The sequence below is a fragment of the Schistocerca cancellata genome, chromosome 4 (genome assembly GCF_023864275.1).
Source record: "Schistocerca cancellata isolate TAMUIC-IGC-003103 chromosome 4, iqSchCanc2.1, whole genome shotgun sequence".
NCBI classification, from domain to species: domain Eukaryota; kingdom Metazoa; phylum Arthropoda; class Insecta; order Orthoptera; family Acrididae; genus Schistocerca; species Schistocerca cancellata.
In genome coordinates, this window is record NC_064629.1 from 549,938,755 (window position 1) to 549,954,339 (window position 15,585).

Consider the following 15,585-nt stretch of genomic DNA (forward strand, 5'->3'; position numbering starts at 1 on the left):
GTGCAACGTTATCTTCCTCCTTCATTCTAGGATCCACTAGTTTACACAGCTCCACGACGCCTTGAATGTAGGATGCGGTAGTTTCTCCTGGAAGCTCTGTCCTGCACTTTAATTTATCTTCAGTCTTGCACTTCTGTCATCATGTGTCGCCAAAATACTTGCACAGTTCTGCTTGGAATATTTCCCAGCTTGTGGACTTCTCCTCGTTGTTCTCATACCATTGCTTTGCAGTGTCCTTCAAATAAAAAAATACATTGGCCAAACACAGTGTCATCCCATTTGTTAAATTTGGCTATACACTCACATATCTTCAGCCACTTGTTGGGATCTTGGCCATCGTCACCAGAGAACCCGGAAGGATGTCTCATGTGGTTGCACACAGCTGCTGTCATCGTAATGTCCTCTTCTTGTTCTGTCACCGATAGATTGCGATCTGTTGAATATGGCTCGAACTCAGGTTTCTTGCCACGTAAATGGCGGCTCTGTTGTGGCCTGATGGGAGCAACTGTCTCATCGATAATGTGCGCTATTTCGAGTTCCAATACCCAGTGCCTCCACCAGAATAACATCGTGTAGAGGAAGGCATATGCAAATGAATGACGAACACTAACTTCACTTAACGAAAGTTTATTCAGCACTAGTGGAGCGAACTGCCTCCAGCCTGACCTGAACACATCCGGTGTGTGTGTGTGTATATATATATATATATATATATATATATATATATATATATATATATATATATATATATATAGAGACACAGAACATTCCAGTACAATGATTTTTGCCATTTTTGGATACTTCTAGAACGTATTCGAACCGAATATAGAAATTAAAATTTCACAGTTCAGGTGAGTTTTGAACTCACGACTCTCCATGCAACAGTCTGGTGTCATAACCACTACACTGTGGCGACTGTGCTACTCCGCTTCTTTTGCGACAATATGACACTACATATTGTCAGCTTATAATGAAAGCCCCAGAAAAAACAAATTTTACAGGAGGTGAAATGAACTGATTTTGAATTGCAAGTTCTTCATTCTATCTGACCTTATCTTTATACCTGGTTTTTACATACAATTATAGAATTTAAGAGGTAACATTATCAGGAATATTGATTAATATCTTAACTTAAAGATAAATATAACTGTACATACTTAGCAGAGACAAACATATTCTTCCCACTGTTGAAAATTGCCGCAAACCATTAAAACACGCACAACAAACATCACAAGTTATGTTATGGTTTCCTCACTTAACACGGTTGCCTAGCAATATACACTACTGGCCATTAAAATTGCTACACCACGAAGATGACGTGCTACAGACGCGAAATTTAACCGACAGGAAGAAGATGCTGTGATATGCAAATGATTAGCTTTTCAGAGCATTCGCACAAGGTTGGCGCCGGTGGCGACACCTACAACATGCTGACAGGAGGAAAGTTTCCAACCAATTTCTCATACACAAAGAGCAGTTGACTGGTGTTGCCTCATGCAATGTTGTTGTGATGCCTCGTGTAAGGAGGAGAAATGCGTACCGTCACGTTTCCGGTTTTGATAAAGGTCGGATTGCAGCCTATCGCGATTGCAGTTTATCGTATCGCGACATTGCTGCTCGTGTTGGTCGAGATCCAATGACTGTTAGCACAATATGGAAACGGTGGGTTCAGGATGGTAATACGGAATGCCGTGCTGGATCCCAACGGCCTCGTATCACTAGCAGTAGAGATGACAGGCATCTTATCCGCATGGCTGTAACGGATCGTGCAGACACGTCTCAATCCCTGAGTCAACAGATGCGGACGTTTGCAAGACAACAACCATCTGTACGAACAGTTCAACAATGTTTGCAGCAGTATAGACTATTAGCTCGGAGACCATGGCTGCGATTACCCTTGATGCTGCATCACAGACAGGAGCGCCTGTGATGGTGTACTCAATGACAAACCTGGGTGCACAAATGGCAAAACGTCATTTTTCAGATGAATCCAGGTTCTGTTTACAGCATCATGATGGTCGCATCTGTGTTTGGCGACATCGCAGTGAACGCACATTGGAAGCATGTATTCGTCATCGCCATACTGGCGTATCACCCGACATAATGGTATGGGGTGCCATTGGTTACACGTCTCGGTCACCTCTTGTTCGTATTGACGGCACTTTGAACAGTGGATGTTACATTTCAGATGTGATACGACCCGTGGCTCTGCCATTCGTTCTATCCCTGCGAAACCCTACATTTCAGCAGGATAATGCACGACCGCATGTTGCAGGTCCTGTATGGGCATTTCTGGATACAGAAAATGTTCGACTACTGCCCTGGCCAGCACAGTCTCCAGTTCTCTCACCAATTGAAAACGTCTGGTCAATGGTGGCCGAGCAACTGGCTCGTCACAATATGCCAGTCACTACTCTTGATGAACTGTGGTATCGTGTTGAAGCTGTATGGGCAGCTGTAACTGTACACGCCATCCAAGCTCTGTTTGACTCAATGCCCAGGCGTATCAAGGCCGTTATTACAGCCAGAGGTGATTGTTCTGGGTACTGATTTCTCAGGATCTATGCATCCAAATTGCGTGAAAATGTAATCACATGTCAGGTCTAGTGTAATATATTTGCCCAATGAATACCTGTTCATCATCTGCATTTCTTCTTGGTGTAGCAATTTTAATGGCCAGTAGTGTATGTTGTTACTTTTTTCCCCTCACTAGAGCGCAGCACATAAGTTATTATTTCTCATTGCCTTACTAACAGTTGCGATACAAGTTTTTTTTACCTAATAAGGCAATAAATATAATTTTGATTTTCATTCTAATATGATGATATGTAATCTACAAGCTACCTCATGTTGTGTGGTGAATGGTAGACTTATTTCCCATCTTTTCTGTATTCTTCAATAATGACTTAAGGGAAGAAAGACAGTTGGCAAGCTCCATATAATCTAAAATTGCTCTGATTTTATCACTGTGGCTGTTTCATCTGAGGTACACTAGAGGGAATAATATATAACTCGGTTCTTCTCAGAGTATGTATTCTCGGAATTTTACGAATAAACCTGTCTTGCAGCAGTTGCCACTAGAGTTGGAACATGTTTCTCATTTTTTCCTAAGTCAATAGGTGAAGCAGCAGTTTCTTTGCTACCATAACATTAAGGGCGCATGTATGAACTATCTGTGCACAAGACCATCTCCATTATTTATGAAAATTTCTTTACTAATTGATTACCAACATCTGCAAGTACAATTGGATAATTCGCTCAGTAAATCGACTTTCATTTTATATATTATTAATAATGATGTATAAAACAAAAGTATTAATAATATGTAAGAACAGCTGAAAAAATCAATGTTCTCATAGCAATTTGTGAAATGCAACTGAACTGTTTCTCACATTTTGCAACTATATTGGCATAATCCCTCATTCTTTTGTAATTAATCTTAAGACCTGGATGGACCAACAGATACGATCAGGAGAAGATTGGAATCCTAATGAGATATCTTTCATATTTACCAAAAAAAGAGCGGTGGACCTACGCATCTGTCTGTCACCGTCACCTCAGTTCTTAACACCTGTACCATCAGAAGGAAAGCATAAATGCTACTTTTAGTATCTTAAATGCACACATCAGACTGCTTCCAACTGATTAAATAACTGAAATAGATAATAAGACTGTAGGAAACACACAATCACACTTGCAGATAATAATAATTTTAGAGTAGCTGAGAATGCTGCCCTACGCAGTAACAAAACTCATTCGTCCATAATGTAACAATAATAATTTAGGTCAAAATTTGTTAAGACACTATTTCAGTGCAATCTAAGCCAGAGCTGACGACAGTGCACACACTGAGTTAATGAGGGTAGTATACACCCCAGGGATAACAGATTCTGCTCATCTTCTGCACAATTAAAGTACATAGTTAAATGTAACAAATGCTACTCTAGTACAACACACTTTTTGAGCAGTTTTAAGACTTTGGGGTTAAAAGTTTTATGAACCTGTGGAATTATCATACAAGAATGGCAGCTGTCGAGCAGCGCCGCTATCAAAATTGGTTAGGGTGGCAGAGTAAAAATCTGCCTGTACTGCGCTCCGAGGTACATCAATTTCTTCCCCTCCAATCTTCCACAAAACTTTTTGTTCGTATCCGTTTCTTTGGTTAGAACAATAATAATAATAATAATAATAATAATAATCATTGTAATACATTTGTGGTGAGGTATAATTGAGATACAATAAGGAATTGTGAAGAACTCAACATTTATTTATCTATACATTTGTATATATGCGTTGAATATGTGATGTATGTTATTGAAAGCAGATATAGCAAAGTTTGACTTCACTGCAATATGAATGTATCAATTAAAAAAATGATCACTTCATCATGATTCTGTATGGTATCTCTATTATAACTTGCCACAAATATACTTCAATAATTATCATTCCTTTCCAAAGGAACATGATTCACTGCAGTTGTACAAGTGATTGATTGGTAGAAGAGTAAAGAGGAAATGCTGCAGCAGCATTTGTTACATCCAAGTACACACTACAACTGTGTGACAGATGAGCAAAATTGGTGATCCTTTGGCTGTATGTTTTGTTTGTTAGTGGTAAGGAACCAGCAGACTACAGCACATCATAATGAGAGATTATGCTAAGAAAAGAGGACTATAGCAGATGAGGTGGTTAAGTCACTGCACTTGCATTCGAGAATAGTGGGGTTTAACTCTTTGTTTGGCCAACCAGATTTAGATTTTCAGTGTATTCCCTAAGTCACTCTAAGGAATACAGGGATCATTTGCTCATAAAAAAGGAATGGTCAATTCTCTTTACCATCCTTGCCCTGTCTAAGTTCGGGCTCTGTCTCCAGTGACCACCTCTTTATTGGAAGCTTAAACCCCAAACTTCCTCCCACATATACTATGTGATCAAAAGTTTCCACATACCCCCAAAAACATATGTTTTTCATATTAGGTGCATTGTGCTGCCACCTACTGACAGGTGCTCCATATCAGTGATCTCAGTAGTCATTAGACGACATGAGAGAGCAGAATGGGGCACTCCGCGAAATTCGCGGACTTCGAACGTCGTCAGGTGATTGGGTGTCACTTGTGTCATATATCTGTAAGCAAGATTTCCACACTCCTGAACATCCTTAGGTCCACTGCTTCCGATGTGACAGTGAAGTCGACATGTGTAGGGCCACGTACAGCACAAAAGTGTACAGGCTGACAACGTCTGTTGACTGACAATAGACTGCCTACAGTTGAAGAGGGTCGTAATTTGTAATAGGCAGACATCTATCCAGACCATCACACATGAATTCCAGACTGCATCAGGATCCACTGCAAGTACTATGACAGTTAGGCGAGAGGTGAGAAAACTTGGATTTCATGGTTGAGCAACTGCTCCTAAGCCACACATCATGAAGGTAAGTGCCAAACGATGCCTCCCTTGGTGTAAGGAGCATAAACATTGGATGATTGAACAGTGGAAAAACGATGTGTGGAATGATGAATCACAGTACACAATCTGGCGATCTGATGGCAGGACGTGGGTATGGCGAATGCCTGGTGAACATCATCTGCCAGCGTGTGTTGTGGCAACTGAAAAATTCGGAGGCGGTGGTGTTATGGTGTGGTCATGTTTTTCATGGAGGGGGCTTGCACACTTTGTTTTATGTGGCACTATCACAGCACAGGCTTACAATGTTGTTTTAAGCACCTTCTTGCTTCCCAAGTTGAAGAGCAATTTGAGGACGGTGATTGCATCTTTCAACATGATCGAGCACCTGTTCATAATGCATTCCCTGTGGCGGAGTGGTTACATGACAATAACATCCCTGTAATGGACTGACCTGCACACATTCCTGACTTGAATCCTATAAAACACCTTTGGGATGTTTTGGAACGCTGACTTCATGCCAGGCCTCACCGACCAACATCAATACCTCTCCTCAATGCAGCATTATATTAAGAATGGGCTCCTATTCCCCAAGGAACCTTCCAGTACCTGACTGAACATAGGCGTGCGGGAGTGGAAGCTGTTATCAAGGCTAAGGCTGGGCCAACACCATACTGAATTCCAGCATTGCTGATGTAGGGTGCCACAAACTTCATCTTCAGCCAGGTATCTGGATACTTTTGATCACATACTGTATTAAATCTACAAACCAAGGTATCTTGAAAATTGGACAAAAGAGTTTTAAAGAAACACATACGGATACATTTTTGTCTTATTTTGCAATTAAATGAAAATATCTATAAAAACAAACACATAGATATACACTGAGGTTACAAAAATCACGAATAGCAATGTGCACATATACAGATGGCAGTAGTATTGCATACACACAGTACAAAAGGGCAGGGCATTGGCAGGGCTGTCATTTGTACTCAGTTGATTCATGTGAAAAGGTTTCCGGCTTGATTATGTCTGCATGATGGGAGCTAACAGACTGAACGCAGAATGGTATTTGGAGCTATATGCATTTAAGATACTGTTACGGAATTCAATTTTCTGATATCCACAGTGTCAAGCATACCAAATTTCAGACATTACCTCTCACCATGGACAATGCAGTGGCCAACAGCCTTCACTTAATGACCTAGAGCAGCAGTGTTTGTGTAGAGTTGTCAGTGCTAACAGACAAACAACACTGTGTGAAATTGTGGTGTCACCACCAGACACCACACTTGCTACGTGGTAGCCTTTAAATCGGCCGCGGTCCGTTAGTATACGTCAGACCCGCGTGTCGCCACTATCAGTGATTGCAGACCGAGTGCCGCCACAGTTGTACAGCCGACTTTGCTAGCGATGGTTCACTGACAAATTACGCTCTCATTTGCCGAGACGATAGTTAGCTTAGCCTTCAGCTACGTCATTTGCTATGACCTAGCAAGGCGCCATTACCAGTTACTATTGATGCTGTAAAACATGTACCGTCAAGAGCGATGTTCACCAATTATGGATTAAAGTTAAGTATTCCAGCAGCTACGTACTGTTTTTACTAGTCTCAATTCCTTTAACTGTTCCAGACCTCACACCAGCCTGCGTGAGCTTAAACGCGTGCCTTTCGGCTTCCTGTCATAGTGGGTTGGCTGTCTTGCCAATCCACAACAATTTTGGCGACGAGGCCAACTCGCGTTCGTAACTATACTGCCCTGATTTACTTGTGTAATGGCTTCGCCACCATCTCCAGATGTACTGTCCGAATTTTATCGCTTACAGAATCAGCAGATGCAGGCCTTACTGGATGCCCTCGGACAGCTCGTCCAGGGTCAACGTGCACTGCAAAACGATGCGGCAGTCGCCGCTCCACCGCTACTGCAGCCACAACACGCAGTTGCACCACCTTTTCGTCCTTTTGGTGCTGCACTGGAAAGCTGGATGGAGTGGTCATGCCAATTTGGATTCCATCTCGCCGCCTACAGAATTCAAGGTAATGAGCGGCAGCCTTTTCTCCTTTCGTCCGTAGGCGTCCACACGTACCGTGTGATAGTCAAATTATTTCCCCGACGCGACGTAACAACTCTGTCCTACGACGAAATTTTGTCTGCATTAGATGCATATTTCAAAGAATCAGTCAATGTAGTTGCCAAACGGTATACGTTCTTTCGTACAAAACGTACAGGGTCTTGCGTGGACTTCAAGGCAACAGTGAATCCACAACTAGTGACTGCAACTTTTCCTTTACCCCGCCCGGAAGATCTTTTTGACAAACTGTGCCCGGGTAAATATTTTTCGAAGTTAGACCTAGCAGATGCGTACTTGGATATACCGGTGGACAAAAAATCTCAGCGCGTTTTGGTGGTTAACACGCATCTTGGTTTGTATCGATTCAAACGACTGCCATTCGGGTGTGCATCCGCCCCTGCATTGTTTCAGCAATATCTACAAACTGTTTGTGCATCGGTCCCTACTGCAGCAAACTATCGGACGATATTGTGATCTCCGGAAAGACGGAAGAACAACATTTAGCCAATCTCAGAACATTATTTCAGGTCTTGCGACAAAATGGTCTTCACTTGCGGAAGGACAAATGTGTGTTTTTTGCTCGTGACTTACCCTACCTGGGACATGTACTCAATGCCCAAGGCATACACCCCAGTCCAGAGCACCTCCGTGCCATACAAGACTTGCCTTCGCCGCAGAATTTGAAGCAGCTACAGAGTGTGCTGGGAAAAATTAATTATTATCATCGCTATGTGCGCCATGCCTCTTCCATTTCAGCTCTGCTTCATCGCTTACGCCGTAAGGGTGTTCCGTTCATCTGGACGATGGAATGCGAACGTGCCTTTCGCCAGTTGAAATTGGCGTTGCTTTCCAATACTTGCCTTACGCCATTCGATCCCTGGAAGCCCCTTTTGTTGATGGTGGATGCATCGGATTTCGGGATCGGTGCTGTACTTGCGCACAAAGATTGTTCGCACGATTGCCCTATTGCCGTCCAAATTGCTCTCGTCTGCGCAACGAAATTATTCACAGATCGAGAAAGAAGCATTGGCTCTCGTATTTGGTGTTACAAAATTTCATGATTTCTTGTATGGTCGTCACTTTACCATCATCACGGACCACAAACCTTTGACATCGTTTTTTAACCCGACCAAGCCTGTCCCTCCACGTACAGCGCAGAAATTCATTCACTGGTCTACTTTCCTCTCGCAGTACCGCTACGATATCTTGTATCGGTCCACTGCTAAGCACGGAAACGCCGATGCGTTGTCCCGTTTGCCTGTTGCTGTGGATAGAGCATTCGATTCTTCCGAACTTGCTTGCATGTTCATTGATTCGGAAACTGATGACGTGGTTGAATCGTTTCCGATTGATTTTCGTCGTGTAGCTACAGCCACAGCTGCTGACCCTGTCCTTGCTACCGTTCTGCGTTTTGTTGCTACGCAATGGCCCTTGTCAAAATCACGGATCGGGGATCCATTGGTTCGTCAATTTTTTGCTCACAAGGAGAGACTTTTTGTACGACATGGTGTTTTGCTGTTGCGTTCAGATAATGATCAGTCCAGGGTCGTGGTCCCACGTTCGTTACAGTCCTCTGTCTTACAGCTTCTCCACCAAGGACATTGGGGTATAGTGCGAACGAAACAACTTGCTCGTCAGCACTGTACTTGGTTCGGAATCAATGCCGCGATTACGAATATGTGCTCTTCTTGCATGGTGTGTGCCGAACAACAATCAGCACCACCGCGGCAATTCTTTGCATGGCCAAAAACCACTTCCCCTTGGCAATGCTTACACATCGATTTTGCTGGTCCATTCTGGAATGCTCGATGGTTGGTTGTGGTAGATTCATTCAGAAATTTTCCTTTTGTTGTCCGGATGTCTTCCACGACCTCATCTGCCACCATCCAAGCGTTATCTGCTATCTTTTGCATTGAAGGTCTTCCACAGACTATTGTTTCCGACAATGGCCCACAATTCGTGTCCGCAGAATTTCAGTCATTCTGCATGGCCAATAGTATTCAACATCTGACGTCCGCACTGTTTTCGCCACAGTCAAACGGTGCCGCTGAACGTTTGGTCAGGACTTTCAAGTTACAGATGTTGAAGTTGAAAGAGTCTCATTCTTGGGAGGACACGTTATTGCTCTTTTTGTCCTCGTATCGCTCTCAGCCTCGCGATGGTCGCTCGCCAGCTGAGTTGCTTCATGGTCGCCCTCATCGCATCTTGATGTTGTTGCTCCATCAGCCGCATCAGGTTCCTGTGCAGCGGCAGACACCTGCTTTTGCTCCAGGCGACGTTGTCTACTACCGCAACTATCGAGGTTCACGGTGTTGGCTCGCAGGGCGCATTCTTCGCTGCCTTGGCCGCGCGATGTATCTGATTTTGGGGGCCTCTGGTGAGGTGCGTCGGCATCTCAATCAGCTGCGCCTCTGTCGTCGCACAGGATCTGCCGCTCCCCATCTGCTTTCAGCGACGGTGCCGTCCGGTCAGCGCCCTGGGGACCCGTCTACTGGCTCGCCTCAGCCCCAGGTGTTACCGACGATGCCTTCCATTTTGCCCCATGGCGATGCGCCACCGCCGCCGCCGCCTGTTCTCCCGCCGGCGACGCCCGCAGTGGACGCGGCGCTGCAACCGCTGGGCGCCTCCCTGGGTCACGCGGCGCCGATCGCTTCCCGTGACCAGTTGCCCTCCGCCATGGAACTCTTGCCCGCTCCGGACCATATGTCGTCTTCGCCAGTTGGGTGCCCCAGCCCGATGGAGGTCGACCCTTCGGCCCCTCCTGTCTCTCTACGGGCGCAATCACCACATGTTGGCGTGCACCCTGGAGCAGGTTTTCAGGCGTTTCCTCGCTCCCCTCGGTCTGCATGGCAGGGTGCGGGTGGCACAGCCTCGCCTGTAGTTAGGCTCCCCACCTCGTCGCATACGTCAACATGGGGTCCTCCCCACGGTGGGCGGAAGCCTTATGCCACAACCGTCCGCCGATTTGCGGGGGAGGAATGTGGTGTCACCGCCAGACACCACACTTGCTACGTGGTAGCCTTTAAATAGGCCACGGTCCGTTAGTATACGTCGGACCCGCGTGTCGCCACTATCAGTGATTGCAGACCGAGTGCCGCCACACGGCAGGTCTAGAGAGACTTCCTAGCACTCGCCCCAGTTGTACAGCCGATTTTGCTAGCGATGGTTCACTGACAAATTACGCTCTCATTTGCCGAGACGATAGTTAGCTTAGCCTTCAGCTACATCATTTGCTACGACCTAGCAAGGCGCCATTACCAGTTACTATTGATGCTGTAAAACATGTACCGTCAAGAGCGATGTTCACCAATTATGGATTAAAGTTAAGTATTCCAGCAGTTACGTACTTTTTTTACTGGTCTCAATTCCTTTAACTGTTCCAGACCTCACTCCAGCCTGCATGAGCTTAAACGTGTGCCTTTCGGCTTCCTGTCATAGTGGGTTGGCTGTCTTGCCAATCCACAACAGAAATAAGCACAGAAATCAATGCGGGACATACGAAAAACATATCCGTTAGGACAGTGTAGCAAAATTTGGTGTTAATGGACTATGGCAGCAGACGACCAATGCGAGTGCCTTTGCTAACAGCACGGCACCACCTGCGGAGCCTCTCCTGGGCTCGTGAATGTATCTGTTGGGCCCTAGATGACTGGAAAACTGTGGCCTGGTCAAATGAGTTCTGATTTAGGTTGGTAACAGCTGCTGGCAGGGTTCGAGTGTGTTGCAGACCCCACAAAGCCATGGATTCAAATTGTGAACAAGGCACTGTGAAAATTGCTGGTGGGTCCATAATGATGTGGGCTGTGTTTACACGGAACAGACTGGGCCCTCTGGTCCGACTGAACCAATCTTTGACCGGAAATGGTTATGTTCAGCTACTTGGAGACCATTTGCAGCCATTCATGGAATTCACATTTCCAAGCAACAATGCACCATGTCACCATTGTTAACGACTGGTTTGAAGAACATTCTGGACAATTCGAGCAAATGATTTGGACACCCAGATCACCTGACGTGAATCACATTGAACATTTATGGGATATAACTGAGAGATCAATTCAAGTACAAACGCCTGAACTGGGAACATTCTCACAATTATGGATAGTTACATAGGGAGCATGGACCAATATTTCTGCAGGGGACTTCCAACAACTTGTTGGGTCAATGTCACGTTGAGATGCTGCCCGTATGCTGGACAAAATGAGGTCTAACACAATATTAGGAGGTATCCCATGACTTTTGTCATCTCAATGAACAATTTCTTTTAATTATTTAAAATTATTTGAAAATATTCCTCACAACTATGAAGTGCCCCAAAGATTTAGGGTGAATATTATACAAATGGTAGAGGATAACAAAATGAGATAAGGAAGCAATGGCTGAAAATGAATATTTAAGGGGTACAAGGTTTCTGGAAGAGCAATGCACGTGAAGTACACACCGCATATGTTCTTGCATCAACATTGGTGGCACTACTTGAAACATAATATACAATCATCCACATTGTTTCAGAAGCAGAATTTTTCCTTTAGGTTTGCAAAAAGTTGTCAATGTATGAAACTCGCTAGCAGGGTCCTGGCTGGCTGCCTGCCTAGTTGTACTACACAGAACACAGACATCTGATATTGTGCGGCAAAATTTTACATGCTACTGTAATGCAACGAACAGTTACAATGAAGCTGTTGACATAAGGTGTAAGTTACTTATGTGAATTTCCAACCACTCACTATTTACCTGGAAGTACTCAGTTTAGAATGCTGTATAATGTTGACTCTGAAGTTATGAAACACCCTGTATTATTATAAACATTTTAAATAAATCTGTGAAACAAATTAATTATCTTGCAGGGGAAAAACTTACCTCACATGAGTCATCACTTAATTCAATTACATCATCATCATCCACATATCCAGGATCCGTTGCTGGTACACATCCAGGATCCGTTGCTGGTACACATCCAGGATCCGTTGCTGGTACACATCCAGGAAGCGTTGCTGGTACACATCCAGGAAGCGTTGCTGGTACACATCCAGGAAGCGTTGCTGGTACACATGCAGGATGCGATGCTGGTACACATGCAGGATGCGATGCTGGTACACATGCAGGATGCGATGCTGGTACACATCCAGGATGCGATGCTGGTACACATCCAGGAGGCGATGCTGGTACACATCCAGGATGCGATGCTGGTCCATATCTACGATCTGTTGGTGGTCCATATCTACGATCCACTGCTGGTCCATATCTACGATCCACTGCTGGTCCATATCTACGATCCACTGCTAGTCCATATCTACGATCCACTGCTAATCCATATCTACGATCCACTGCTAATCCATATCTAGGATCCACTGCTAGTCCATATCTAGGATCTACTTCTAGTCCATATCTAGGATCCACTTCTAGTCCATATCTAGGATCCACTTCTAGTCCATATCCGGTATCCACTGTCAGTTCACATCTAGGATCCACTGTCGGTTCACATCTAGGATCCACTGCCGGTCCATATCTAGGATCCACTGCCGGTCCATATCTAGGATCCACTGCTAGTCCATATCTAGGATCCACTGCCGGTCCATATCTAGGATCCACTGCCGGCCCATATCTAGGATCCAGGGCTAGTCCATATCTAGGATCCACTGCTGGTCCATATCTGGGATCCACTGCTGGTCCATATCTGGGATCCACTGCTGGTCCATATCTGGGATCCACTGCTGGTCCATATCTAGGATTCACTGCTGGTCCATATCTAAGATCCACTGCTGGTCCATATCCAGGATCCACTGTTGGTTCATTTTCAGGATCCGTTGTTGGTTCATTTTCAGGATCCGTTGCTGGTTCATTTTCAGGATCCGTTGCTGGTTCAACATCATCATCATCATCATCATCATCATCATCATCATCAGCAATATCTATGAGGGGGATCTTGCTTGAAATAGATGCACCAGCTACATTTGGCTCACTTGTTATGGTAGCTTCTGCCTGGCCTGTGGAATTAAAATCATTGTACAATTTCTTTGTACTAACTTACATAAATTTAAAGCTTATGTGATAAACGTGCATAGGTGAGACTATCTGTAATAATTAATCATTAACACATTTTGTGCTGCCAGCAGAACTGCAATTACCTTGGTATTTTGTTGATACACTGTGATTTAGGAGTTAATTTTACAGGTGCCCATATTTGTGATAACAGTCTAAAACATACCAGGGGTGCCAAGATAAACTGTCTGTAGTGTAATGCCACTGTACAAAGTCAATGTAAAACCTGTCAGACACAATGGTGGAGAATAAACTAAACTTACTGATAGGCAATGAAACTTAGCAAGGTCGAATTGCTTTCCTTGCTATAATGCTACTCATAATTTAAATACTTTTTTCCTGCTCTCTTTTCCATGATATGGATTATCATATACATATCAAATACATATACATACAATAGAATTACATATCAAATATCCAAATTCTTATCTGAGCCATATTTTTCAAAATTGTGTGTAGGTTGCAGGCTGTCAGTTGTTCATGAGGAAACATTTTCTTTAATGAAATATGCAAAATTTACTGCTTGTGAATACCATGTGCACTTGAACATTTAACTCTGTTAATAATTACTTGTTCTACAACTGACATACCTTATTTAAAGGCTGTTATTTCTTCTTTTTAAAGAACATCTTATATTTTCAGAAGATAGTGTATTTAAAAAGTGAACTTTATTCAAAATTGTCTGTTTCCAGAATCTTAGGACATAATCCTTTTGAAACTCCAGTTTTCAGAAAATTCTTGGTGGCCTTTGCTAAATCGCAGGGATACAACTGCACATCCAAAATTTTGCTACCTCAAATACAACATATCATTATAAAATTTTGACGATATTTATGCCATTGTTAATCAACATAACTTTGCTGCCTAATGTATATCTATATTGTCTGCTTGTTCTGTCTTTTATATTACTATTAAAATTCTATTCAGGGTAATCCCAAAGAAAGGTCTCTAAAGTGTTGAAGATCACAGAGAAACTGTTTGTGAGTGTGTTGTCCTCACTGTTGTGATCGGTGCTTCACTCACCCCCCAAACGAGCATGTATGGGCCTCACTGGGATTCTCTGTCTCAGCTTGGCAGATGTTGACAATGGAGCTCCCATTGGACTTTTATACCGAGTGCAGAGTTCATACAGTGATTTCATTATTGAATACAAAGGGGTTGAATCGACTGAAATTCATCACCAAGAGATGGATGTTTATGGAGAGTTGTGCATGGATGTCAAAAATGTTCACTAGTGGTGTAGAGTTTACAGCCGGTCATATTGAAATTTATGAAAAATAAAGGAGCAGGAGACCATCAATTTCTGATGAGACAGTCACGAAGGTTGAGCAATCCACATGTGAAGACCAGCAGATCACTCTCGACAATATCTGAATTTTTGTTCCTGGGGTTTCCTGAAGCACCATTCACAGGATTTTAATGTAAAAGTTGCAATATCGGAAGGTGTGCATAAGATGAGTACCACGAATGCTATAGGACAACCACAAACAGCAACGAGTTAATTCTCCCCAAAAATTTCTTCACCATTGTGCAGACAAAAAGGTCAACTTTTTGTAACTGTCTGTCATGCATAATGAAACCTGGGCATTCAACTTAATAACTGAGACCAAACAACAATAAATACAGTCTGCTAGTACAGTCATGGCAATTGTGCTTTGGAATCAATAAGGGGTACTGTTGGTCAATTTTATGCCTGCTGGGATCACAGTAAATACTGACAGGTACTGTGAAACACTGAAAAGACGCAGACAGGCAAAGCAGAACTGGAGAAGAGGAATGTCAAGCAAGTGTGTAAGCATTCTCCTTGACAATGATTGCCCACATGTCGTCAGTCAAACTTTTGCTCTCCTGCAAATGTTTCAATAGAAGGAAGAAAGAGGAAAGGAAGACAGAGTTTAACGCTCTGTTGACATTGAGGTCATTAGAGATGGGGCACAAGCTCAGAAGGTGTCAGGGATGAGGAAGGAAATAGGCCGCACCCTTTCAAAGGAACCATCGTGGTATTTGCCTGGAGCAATTTAGGGAAATCACAGAAAACCTAAAACTGGATGGCCAGATGTGGGT

At 43.6% G+C, this 15,585-nt stretch overlaps 1 protein-coding gene across 2 annotated transcripts in view; it reads right to left on the bottom strand.

Annotated features, from left to right (window-relative positions):
- LOC126183884 (uncharacterized) overlaps positions 1-15,585 on the bottom strand; it is a 184,736-nt gene that overhangs the window by 63,039 nt on the left and 106,112 nt on the right. For both annotated transcript variants that reach the window (XM_049926188.1, XM_049926189.1), the window contains one exon: positions 12,340-13,466. In XM_049926188.1, the coding sequence (XP_049782145.1) occupies positions 12,340-13,466 (1,127 nt within the window). The remainder of the gene's footprint in view (positions 1-12,339; positions 13,467-15,585) is intronic.